Source organism: Cygnus atratus, chromosome 5 (assembly GCF_013377495.2).
Source record: "Cygnus atratus isolate AKBS03 ecotype Queensland, Australia chromosome 5, CAtr_DNAZoo_HiC_assembly, whole genome shotgun sequence".
NCBI classification, from domain to species: domain Eukaryota; kingdom Metazoa; phylum Chordata; class Aves; order Anseriformes; family Anatidae; genus Cygnus; species Cygnus atratus.
This window is the reverse complement of record NC_066366.1, coordinates 43,689,012-43,701,059: the sequence shown is the minus strand read 5'-3', so window position 1 is coordinate 43,701,059 and position 12,048 is coordinate 43,689,012. Positions and strand designations below refer to the sequence as shown.

The window sequence follows — 12,048 nt, the reverse complement described above, 5'->3', positions numbered from 1 at the left end:
TTCAAGTGATCCAAAGCCCTCCAGAACAACTGAAATGCAAAACCAAAGAATATCTGCCTACCAGCACGGGTCTGTCATCCTGAGCAACTAGACAGGGTCCTCCTGAGTCACAGCACATGGAAATAGAGGAAATAAAAACCCATCACCCACCGTACTTCCCAGACAAAACTCACACTCTTTGCACTTAAAAACTCCAGTTCTTCACGCAGCCACCCCCTGAGGGACACACTGCAGAAGTGCCCCACCTCCAGGTGGAGACCATCATGTCCTTTGGGGTATTCCCACCTGAGATTACCCATGTGCTTCCTCCTGCTTCTAGTAAGACTTGTGTAAAGAATTTGAAGCTTCCAAGAGCACAGTATATAATATCCTGGTGATTATCATAACACTATTCAAGCATATGTTTTCATGCTACAGCAAAAGGGGGGGGGGGGGGGGGGGGGGGGCAGAGGAAAACTAACCAGTATCTTTAAGAATATTTTCTTCCATTTTTTTTTTTTCTAAGCGTGCGAATACTAATAAAAGTACCATTCTCATTTTGCAGTGTTCTGACTGTGGAGCTTGAGTCACATATCCCAATATTCTTTACAACTTCAATGTCTATACAGAGCATACAGCAGAATCCTTCATCTGTCTTTGAAATGCAGTCACCTCTGCAGCAGAGTGTGGCAGTTGCTTGACAAGTCAGGGCTATATTATCCAAAAGCAGAAATGATAAAGTGAAGAAGGAGCCTCTTTCCAGGCTAACTTGCAAAAAAAAAAAAAATATAGGGAGGAAGAAAGCCCTGATCTAATTCTGACTCAGGACTAACAATCCCACTTTTGCAAACTGTGCTACAAAATATTGAGTAAACACAAAGTATCTATCAGAAGGGGTTTTTTTGAAAGATTTCTTAAGAAACAGTACCTTCAGCAGTACAGTTCTGAACATGTTTCAAAGAACAGAGAGACATACATTAAATCAGTATGACAGGGTCCAACAGTAACATTAGGCTTCTCTTGTCCCACATTTCATAAAATCACTGGGATCTCACAGGATCAAGTACCAGGTGAACAGACTTAAGCTTTGATTTTACAGATCAACACAAGCTGCTCCATATCGTGAACAGCTAATTGTGAGCACTCCATAGGATGGCAGAATGAGAAGTCAAAGCACCCTAGTAGAAACTGCATTATGCTAATAATGCATAAAATAATAGTAACCTCATTTTGAGGAAGCAGCCTTTGTGTATACCAGAATTTTCCTGTGTACAACTACCAAATCCTGCATTTTCTCAGAAGAGCTATGGAAACTCAGCACAGGGGGAAGGGGAAGCTCAGCTGGAGACACTTAAGCAAAACTAAGAGGGACTAGTGAGTTTGGGTGCTTAAATTTCTGGATAACAAGCTTCAGACAATTTAAAGAGACCTCACCTTTCTTTAAAAATATTAGTTATTGTTAATGGCTCTGAGGAAGGAATCTGAACATCCAAGCATACAGTCACCAGTCTGCAGAAAATACAGGCTTCATTGTTGGCAGAGACTAGCCACGGAAAGTAGACAGACTTCTGGCTCTTCACTTTTGCAGAACTGAACTGCAACCCTAATTTAAGCTCTGAATGAAGTTAATTTTACTGGATCACTGACTGTTCTGTATAGGAAGACTTCTTCCCTTTTGTTAAAGCCGCCAACCATTTCTCAAAGTAATCTCCTGGGTGAACAGCGAAGGTCCAGCTCGGTACTGGGGAATGGGCAGTGCCAGGGACGGGGAATTAGTTTTCTATTGTACAGAGAGGCTGGATTGGAATAACAAAGACACTTCAGACAAGGAAGAGGTCACAATGGAGGAACAACAAGGAGCAGAGCGTGTGTATTGTACAGAGGGCGCAGGGGCACAGCTCGCCACCGTGTGCGGCAAGCTTTGACACGGGTTTGCAGAGTACCTGCCCATTTCATGGAAACACTCCCCGATTTGTCCAAGCATTCGTTCTCATGTACTAATTTTAAAAATGACATGAGAGATAGAAAAGCTTCATATAAACGACAAGACTTCCAAGATTTGACGAAGACCTGACAGTTACACCTGCAAGATCTGGTGACTGACCGCTCGGTGCCAGTCCTTGTGACAAACCTTCACTTTTTGCTGTGTCTTGTCCAACAGCCCGAGCAAGCCTAGCCCCTGCAAGGTGAAAACCAAAAGAGAAATGCTCCCCACATCCCCATTTCTCCCACAGCTGCCCCTGCTCAGCAGCATTGTGAGGGCTGGGGCAACCTGCACAATGCATCACACATCACCTCTGCGCACCCCTGTACCCCCACCCATTAAAGAGGGCCAGGAAAAATACAGCCAGAAAACCAAAGTAATTAATTCATCACAAAGACAAAACATACACAAATCTCTTCATTTTATCTGTTAACCTGATCAGGCACGCATTATTTAGCAGCTGAGGTGACGAAGACATGGAAAGAGGGGCTGTGAAGGCAGTGCTGCAGGCTTGGTAAAGCAGCTGACCCAGCAGGGTGCTAAATAAGGGGCTGAAGAAGGATTCTGCACGTGCGGATTTTCAGTAAACACAGTCCCAACTTTGTTCCATGGTTGGACATTTATCATCCCTCTGTCCCAAGAGCACTTGGTGAAACAAAGAGGCATCGTGCCTTTCCCTTCCTGCTGTTTGGGGAGCAAGATTATGGCAGTCTGGAGAGGTCCTCATGTGCAAAAAGGGTTTCTTCTGCCTTGCAGAACACCCCTGCCGGTGAGGGTTTGCTCACCTGCTGACGGGGAGGTAAGCCTGTTACAAAGAGTTTCTCCTTGAGACGACGCGCTGTGCCAAGCAGTACATCTGCAGGTTGCAGCTCGACTACCGGCAAGCACCAGCCTGGTGTTTAGCATTAACTCTCCTTACACCAGTACTGTGAGGACTGCACAACCTGCACCTGGTCCTGCTGCCGTTAAGCCACAGGAAGGGTTTTGACTGATTTCAAAGGAGCGCTGAACACAGGCTCCAAACAAGCGTTCATCGCTTGGGAGACATTTACTTTTCCTCTGTTCTAGATACTAATAGACTACTTCAAACATTGAAATCTACTGGGACGTGTCAGAAAAAAGGCAAAACACAGTTAGATACAAAACTGAGCGCCGGCGGCTGGCACTGCGGGACTGGAAGGCGGCACGGCAGGGTGGTCGGGGTCCTGAACCCCTTCCTTCTGAAGTCGGTGAGCATGTAGCCACCGAGCAGGGCAGGAGTCAGACGGAATTTTTTTATTTCCCTCCAGCACAGAAAAAAATCAAAATCCCAACAAGCACAGAGAGCGTACGACCTCCTAGGGATCTGAGTCCTCAGCACTGTCACAGATACAAATTCCAAGGGCCTCTGTCATGCAACAGAGAAAGAAAACACAAAAATAAACCATGTGTGTGTTTACAAGACCAGCTGTCTTTGTGGTCTCCTTTTCTTCTCTCTCTCTCTCTTACTCTTCCCCTCACTCGTGGCCAAAGGAGGGGGGGGTCCATGCCAGCTTTGCTACATGGCATGAGTAGGAGAGGAAAAAAAAAAAACTCATGCTGGCTTATGTGCTGGCCTGAGCTCCAAGAGCTCTCCATTTCCCTTGATTCCTTACTGCAATGAGGATACTGAAAAAAATGCCTGTCTCTCACTGAAGTTGATAACAGCTTTTGCACAGGGCTCTTAAATGAGGCTTTGCTGGGTTTTCAGGGCAGATGGAAAAGTCATCAGGGAGAAAAGAACTATCATTTCTTGACCAGGAAACAGACTATGGACTCTCCCACAGACTATCACCTGCATTTTACGTCAAGGCTAACCACTATCACATTTTGGAACATCCTTTTCTCCTTTCCTCACAAGTGACCTATGAGCCAGACTTCACTATCCCCTTCCATCACAGGAGCACTCAGCTAAAAAAGCATGCCTGAACAGGGTCAGAATAAGAAGAACTGGTGTCAGAAGGGAGGGAGAAGACAGACTGGAAGGAGGGAGGGGAGGGGAGAGCCCCGGGACGGTAGGTTGAAATGCCGCATGACATGGCTGCAGTAGGTGCTAGGAGGATGTGCTGGCAGAGCTGCGCAGGGGTTACAGGGACACTGAAACCAGGAGTGTCACAGCTAAGCCTTCAGATGAGCAGCAGAGCAGTGTGAAGAGGTCAAATGGCACAGCAAGGGATGGCCCTCCAGTTAAGGCTATAGGAACGTGGGCAGGGTTGTAGGAGCTTGGTACTGCAAGTCTGAGACGAGGCACAGTGGCGAGGGAATGGGCTCAGGAAGAAAGCCAGGAGGCAGATGCTGCGGGTCACAAGCGAGCTCCAGCAGAGCAGGGCTGCGATAGCAGGAGATAGCAGGAGGTGCTTTGGCAGGGCTGCTGGAGGGTGCGGGAAGAGGGTGGCAGGGAGTACTGCGGGCAGGTTGCAGGTGCTCTGGCGGCGTGGGAGGGGGGCAGCCCGGGGCGCTGCAGAACAGCACCGTGCAGCAGAGGCGAGGGCTTGGGACTGAAGCGGTGCTGGGCAAAGCGAGTCGAGCCAGAGGTGCGCAGCCACTTCTTCCGACAGAAGTGATGGCATCCCGTCAGCCTCACAATTTCCCACTTCCACTCCTAAGTTCACCTCCACCCCAAAGAGCGAGCAGAACACATTCAGGCCCCACATGGGAAGGGAACCAGTGCCATGCCAGACTGCAAGACCATCTGTTAAGTACCACCCCTGTGAAACTCAGTTTTCGGTTATTAATCACCGGCAGCAGGAGCCCTGGTGGTTGCAGCACTGCTCAAGGACTGTGAGGCAGTCCCAGTTGTGCTGAAGTGAGGAACCAGCCTGTCCCAGCCCCAGAGGAGCTCCAGCCGGAGTAGCCCTGGGAGAAGCAAGCTGGGAGGGAGAAGCACAGCGCTGGGTGTGACGGCAGACTTCAGTCACCTTTCCAGTCTGTCGCTCCCGCTGCCTTTGCCTTACAAAGCAGCTGAGCAGGGCTGCTGCAGGATCCTCGCTCTGGCTGGACCTGCCCCTGACCTGCAGCCCTGCAGGGAAAGGCACAGGCCCTGGCCTGCCTGCCTCACCCGGCTATGGTGGCAGAAGGCGAGGGACACAGGACAGGGGGACAGTGGAAGGGGGAGGTGAGGGGAAGCCCCCAGGTCGGCCGGGCCCAGGCGAACTCCTCTCAGGGCAGGCAGGTTCGGCAGAGCCGGGCACGGGCACTGCTGGTCCCACTGCCGGGCGCTGCTCAGCATTTCAGAGGCAGGATGCTGGCGGGTCCTTGGCATTCCTCACACCCCAATTCCCCTTGCTGCCGGGGCTGAAACCCACTCCCCTTATCTCCCACCGCCGGCTTTTGGGGGAAGCCACCGGAAGGCACCCAGCGGGGAGCCGGGGTAAGGAGACCGGTGGGTCCCTCCGTGCGCCCCGAATGGGAAGGATGAGAGCGGGCAGGGCAGGGCAGGGCAGGGCTGGGCAGAGCCGGGCAGGGCAGAGCAGAAGCATCGCGGTGGGCGCCTTCCCCAGGTCCCTGGCAAGGCCCCTCGGCCGCCGTGACTACGGCCGGGACCCCCCGGCCCCCTCCGCCCGCCGCTGCCGCCAGCCCAAAGGGACCCGACCCGGCCCCCGGCGCCCACCCTCCCGGCCCGCTGGGAGTCCCCGGCCGGGACAGCTGGCCCTGGGAAGCGGCCCGACCTCGGCACCCGGCTCGGGGGGCCGGGGAGGGTCGGTGGGCAGGGGGGACCCCCCCCCATCCCCCGGAGTCCCGCGCATCGTACGCTGGGCGCTGCCGGCTCCCCCGCAGCCGCTCCGGCTGCTCCGCGGAAAGGTTAGAAAGAAACGAGCGGGCACCCACCGTGTCCTCCTCGCAGGGAGACGGGGGAGCGGTAGATAGAGATAGGCACAGAGTGGTGCTTGCTGCCGTGGAAGTGATGCTCATACTGAGCCTGGGATACGGACGAGGAAGAGGAGGCAGAAGAAGCCACGTTAGAGGAACTCCACACAGAGCTGACGATACATCCCCAAAAGAGGGAGCACATCCACAGGGTCCAGGCGGGGCGGCGTCCCGGGCAGGTGCTGGGGTCTGTTCTCAGGTGCATGGTCAAGGCACGGGGCACCTACAGGCAGGCGGTCTGGATTCCAGCCGGGGAGAGAGGCCAAGGTTCATGATGCCAAGGGACCCATGCTAGCGGAGAGGACAGTCGCTTCCGAGGCTCTGGGGCGGGCGGGCGGGCGTGTGTGCAGGAGGCAAAGAGACGGCGTGTGGCTGGGCGAGAGAGCGTGTGCGGGGAGGGAAGGGGAGGGAGGGGGGAGGTTGGGAACCGCACACGCACCACGAGAAAGATGCGCCGCTTCCCGGGGCTGGAGCTACAGCGGCAGGAGCCCCGCGGCCGGTCCGAGCCTGCCGGGGAGCGGCGGAGAGCCGCACATGGCAGCGGGGGGCTCCGCTCCCCCGGCACCGTCCTCCGGGACCCCGGGCTGCTCGAGGGCTTGGCCCGGCCCGCGATCCCTGCCTCGCACCGAGCTCGGAGGGGCTACTGAGCGCGGAAAACGGAAGAACAAGAAGAAGAAAAAAAAGCCAGAGACCCCAGGTAAATGGTGGATTTTTTTTTTTTTTTTTATCCCGGTTCCAGGGGGGGTTCTGGTGCTTCTCCACTACACGCGTTGCAATGCAGAACTGCCGGGCGCGCACACACACGGCTCGGGATTGTTATCCTCCGTCCTCCGGGTCCGGGCGGCCGAGGGCTGAAGCCGGTTAACCCTGTGCAGCCGGGGCGGGGGGGCAGCGCCAGCTCTTCGGACCGGGCCGGGATACCGGCGGGGCTGGGCCGGGCTGTGCGGCGCCGAGCCGAGCCGAGCCGAGCCGAGCCGAGCCGAGCCGAGCCGAGCCGGGGGCTGGCAGCCGGCGGCCGGCGCGCCAAGTGCGGCCAACTCGGCGGCGCAGGTGAAGCGCAGCCGGGGAAGCGGCTCGGCCAATGGGCGAGCCGTATGCAAATGTTCCGGCCGCGGCGAGCCAATGGGGGCGGCGACAGCTCTCCGCAGAGGGACTGGCTGGCTCCGGGGGGAGGCGGGGCCGGGCGGGGATGGGCACGGCCATGGCAGGGCGCCGCCCACCGCATCTGCCCGCCGGGGCCGCGCGCCTGGCCCGGGCCTGTCAGTGCCCCCCGGCCCTGCCGCAAGTGCCCCGGCAGCACCGGGCCGAGCCCCCCAGCGGCCCCCCGCTGCACCTCCCGTACACCTGCCGGCGGTTCCCCAGGGGCTGGCAGTGTAGGGGATCTAACCCGGTGGTGGTCGGTCGGGAATACTTCAGGGCTTTGCTGGGTCTGCCCAGCGGTTGTGGTGCCCAAGCTGGAAAGCAAGATGTTACGTGGAAGTGTGTCCCACAGCTGCCACCCGAGATTCGGGGAGGGCTTTAAGATCTTTTAGGAACGAAGCCATTTGACCCCTTGAGGCATTGCTTTGCCTTCCTGCAGACCAGGACACAGGCTCAGAGCAGAACAGAACGGGCACCAGGGTTCTCCGTTCTCACTAGCACGTCCTGTTAGCACGTATGCTCAGGGAGCACTTTGCATGTTCTGGTGGCCACTTGTTCACCTCACCCATGACTACCCAGAATTTTGCTGAGGAAATGAGTTGCTGCCTTGTATGTAGCAGGATGCTCAGAAGCACTGTGTCTTCAACAAGAAGCCTCCCCATGCTCCTAGTTTTACCATTAAACTCTAACTCAGGAGAGGAGGGGAGATATAACCTGGCACAAAATGCTGCTGACCCATCAGGATGCTGCTGACATCCCCCTTCTGACAAAGACAAAAAACAGGAGAAGGACATTCTTTGTTGACTGACCTACAGTAGCATCCTTGGGCTCTCCATTCCCATTTAATGGTCTGACAGACAACATCCCCATCTTACTTTGGAGTTACCAAGCTCCAAAACAAGTCACTGCTCCTTCCCTCAGCTCTCCGCTCACTCTTCCCCACACAGAGGTACCGCCTTCACCCGCTCTGCCACCAGCTCTTCCTCATGTACCAGGGTACCAGTTCAGGAGCAGGGGGTGTACAAAGGAGATGGGCATCACTTCCAGCTGCCCTGGCCTAAGCCAGAAAACACCCGCTGGTCCCTGCACGGGAGAAACAGGGAGCTGCTGTGTGTCGTCCCTGTGCTGGGGAGCCCTCCTGTCCAAGCTCTGCCTACCAGCCTTCCTTTGCCACAAACCACTGGGTAAACTGCCTCAGGCAAAAAGGAGGAAGGCCAAGAGAGCCAATCTGTACAACATAAAAAAATAATATTAATAAAAAAAATAAAAAGGAAAAACTGTGAAGCTGGCTATAAATACATCACAGGGTTCTGGTGACACCATAAAGTACTGGAACTTCACTCTGCCTTGCTTTATGAGGTGCTGGTGGATGTATTTACTGCCCTGTAATTCACAAGTGACTCATTTATTTAGCAGCACCACTGCAGGAACAGGGCAGACTTCAACTCGATTTCCCCTCTTGGGTGGTGAGGGGAAGTTTAGAGGCAGAAGCACAGTTTGAACAACATTATTCCCAATGGATTTACTTCAAAAGAGGCATTGTTATTTTCCTATTAGGTTCACCTGGGTAAAGATACAATCTAAGTGTGCTGGTGTCTTCAGAACTGAGATGGGTGCCTTCAAGGATAACCTTGCTCCCCACAGATATGAGAAAAGTAGTTTTATTTCTTATATATGTTTCTTTTACTACAAGAGCAGAGGGCCAACGTGTTCTGAGAGGTGAGAAATAATAAACCAAATGTTTCTGGGTTTTTAAAATCCCAGAAAGAGACCAAGACGGCATCAAGCTCTGGAAAACTGTGTAGTCTACCTTACTCATGCCAGCAAGTACAACTCTATAGATCATTATTTCATATTAAATCTTTGTTGTTAATTGTTTTGCTGCATTCAGAACTGAAAAAGCTCTACTCTAAAAACACAGATTTCTAAAACCAGATCCAAAGGGGAATCTCCATTAGCTTTTAGCAGTACGGGGTGACTGCCACAGAGATGACAGCACTGGCTCCACCCATCAGAGGCTAACTAGGTACAGCATTAGCTCGTGCATCACTACATGATAAGGTCAAGAGAGCAAAGTCAGCAAGGACAGGCTTTGACCCAAAAGCTTTTCCCTGACTTGAACTATTTCTCTCAAGATTCAGAATAGTTCCATTCTTTGCCCTCTTTGCCTTCCCCCCCCCAAAAAAAAAAACAGGAAGGAGGGTGAGAGACGGTTCCTCTTCCAATCGTAAAATAGAGGCTTAAATAAAATAAAATAAACCAGAGAAGACTGCCTGCTGTATAGAGCTGAGGACTGGTGTACAAGACACCTTTGTCTTTAGTGAGCTAGTTCAAATACTGTTGAGGACAGCAGTGACCGGGATACTGGTAGCTCCTCAGCACTGCTGGCAGAACGAGGTGCTCTGAGGCAGTCCCCAGCACCCCACTGCCCATGTCAGAGCTGCCTCTCTGGCAGTAGGAGCCAGCAGCACCAAGGAATTACCAGCGTCTGCTTATCCAGAGGGAGAGGTGTGCCAGGACAGGGCTGAAGACCACGGACACAGCTGCTGCTGTGCAGTACCTTTTCTGTGCATCCCCAACCAGCTGCAGTCCCCCTAGCTCTCAGTTTTATTCTGTATCTCTGAAAAAAAAAAGAGCAATCTGTTCTCAGGGCTTCTGTGCTTTCGTTCAGCATCCAGTTAAGTTACCTACCAAAGCTGAGACATAAGCCTCGGTGTTACCAGTGACACAGGCAGCTCTAATTCTCTTTCCAGCTCAGCCCCAAGGGATTGTGGTTTGCCCCCAGCAACTAATACAGAAGCTCTGGAGCCTAGATTTGCTCTCATTTATGTCAGGGTGAGTAAACTCAACAGAGACAGTAGGACTGACATCAGTGAAGGGCAATCAGATGCTTGATACTCATTTGTGAGAGGGGAAATGCAAGCTGATTACAAGCAGTTAGGTTGGGCTAGCAGTAGGTTAGCCCAAAGCAATAGGAACCACGGGGAGCTCTGACAGAAGATGAGGGACACAAACTCAGTTCTGCCAACTGTCCAGTTTAAGGGTCAGAAATCTTGCAAAGTTCAGCCTTTTTTTCTGAAGTTTCACGCCTACAGTCTTGTGTCAGTGGAAACAAGCAAGAACAAGCATGGGGGCAGTAAATGCACCAATATATCACATTTTGGTAATCATTAATCAATTGTGATAGAGAAAGAGGCAACGTCAGAATTTGCTAACGCAAACTGACAATAACATGATAGAATTGGCCCTGTTCATTAGATTAATGTACAAAAGACAATCCAGTGTACTCAGTGCTGTGTAAACTTATAGAAGCAGAGTCCCTTTCCCAGAGAGTTTACAGACTTGCTTGGAAAGGCATAAGCCAACATATGTTGGGCCAGCTTAATGAGCAAACAGTTCTTTTTTGGCTTAAATCTGCTAGTCTGTGAACCTAAGAGAATGAAAAGGTTCAGATATTGGCAGTAGTGGCTTTACAAAGGAGTGACTAGTGCAACTGCCTTGAGCTTGTTAATCTCCTTTCTGTCTTCTCTGAGTATGCCTCAGAGATACCTCAGCTGTCTCCATGGCCCCACCAAGCCTCCCTCCTCCTAAAGCTGCCTCAAAATGAGGATAAGATCCTTCTCGCATTCTGGACCCTCTGCAAGATCATTAACTATGAATGTGCTTTGTGCCAAATGAAGGATGTCTAGGTTTGGTTTCCTTCAGCCATCACAAGGATCTCTTCTGTCCAAGCACCTACCATCTCCCCCTTTGTCTCACAAAGGCTTTAATCCCTGCACTTGGGGTATTTTACTGCAGTGGGCTACACGGGCTCTGGTCTGCCTGGCAGCAGTGTGCTGAATGCTCTCATCTCACGTGAGAAAACGGATCCTGTGTGGCTGCGGAGCTCTCTCCCCCAGGAAGACTGGAACAGCATCTATCCCTTTTACTCTCAGTACACACTGGGTTCAGTGAGAGCTCTCAAATCTCACCAGGCCGAGAAACAGAAGCTACTTCTACCTCGTGTACCATTTAAAGCAACGTGCCTTTTTATCCAAGGTTTTACAAGCTCAGAAAGACTACAGAACTTAGAAGAATGACCAAGTTTGAAGAAATCAAGGTTGCCCACTGCTCAACCTTAGACAGCTATTCAATCACCAATGTAAAAAAAGGAGCCTGATGGATTTCATTTCCTTAACTTTCTGTCACAGAGTTCATACCTGAGTACCACTACTACCTATGTTTCACTGAAGATACCAGAATAAAATGGCAGCGACCTGTAGCACACGCTGAGAACTGCATTATCTATCATTCATAACAGCCCCTCTTACAGGCAGGCAACTCTGCAATTAGCCAGGTTTTATGCTGAGCCAAATTAATCTCTAGCATAACTCCTAGCAACTGATACTATGGATGCAAGTAGTTATTGTGTCTGTGGAAAAAAAAATAAAATACGTGTACCTTGCTCTCCCTATGCCTAGAATCAGCATTGGCAAGTTTCAGGTGAAGGCTACCAGCCTGTTCCCAGCCGACGTGTGAGCCCTGCCTGGGATAACACGCTGCCGCAATCAATCCCTTGCCACTAGTGAGCCTCACAGCAGCGAAAGGTTAGACACATAAGCAGAGCACAGGGGAGGAAGTGTGACCTACCGTTGTCTCGGCACTATCTATTCTGTAGATCTAGATTTAGGTGTCCAAGGTCTGCCAGCCCAGCACCTTACATACTAGTGCTAAATATTAACGCTTCAGAATTAACATTTATGTCATGAATTTTTTAGGGTGGAAGAAAAGTGCAGGGAAATTATTTCTGAAGAGCTCTGAAATCTAAAACTCAAATGGTACCTGAAAGGCTGAATTAGAAAGAGACAGGGAATAGACGGAGTTAAAATAGCTGCTGTGATAGATAAGGAATTGTTTTAATTTTTACCCATGAGAGCAGGAGGGAGACTTTTCCTTTTACGCTCGAAGAAATCTTGTCTGATGCAGAAAGGAAAAGCTGGAAAAAACTGTTGCTTTTGCTCCTTTAAACTGGCTTCTGTGCTAATGAAAAGCAAGCTCTCTAATAGACACTGCACAGGCTC

At 51.7% G+C, this 12,048-nt stretch overlaps 1 protein-coding gene across 3 annotated transcripts in view; it reads right to left on the bottom strand.

Moving 5' to 3' along the window:
* Positions 1-12,048, bottom strand: part of NRXN3 (neurexin 3) — a 981,410-nt gene that overhangs the window by 359,750 nt on the left and 609,612 nt on the right. For 2 of the 3 annotated variants that reach the window (XM_035539917.2, XM_035539916.2), the window contains exon 1: positions 5,810-6,053. The exons of the other annotated variant lie outside the window; for it this stretch is intronic. In XM_035539917.2, coding sequence (XP_035395810.1) covers positions 5,810-6,053 — 244 coding nt within the window. Of the gene's footprint in view, positions 1-5,809; positions 6,054-12,048 lie in introns of those variants that run through there. 3 annotated transcript variants of the gene reach the window in all.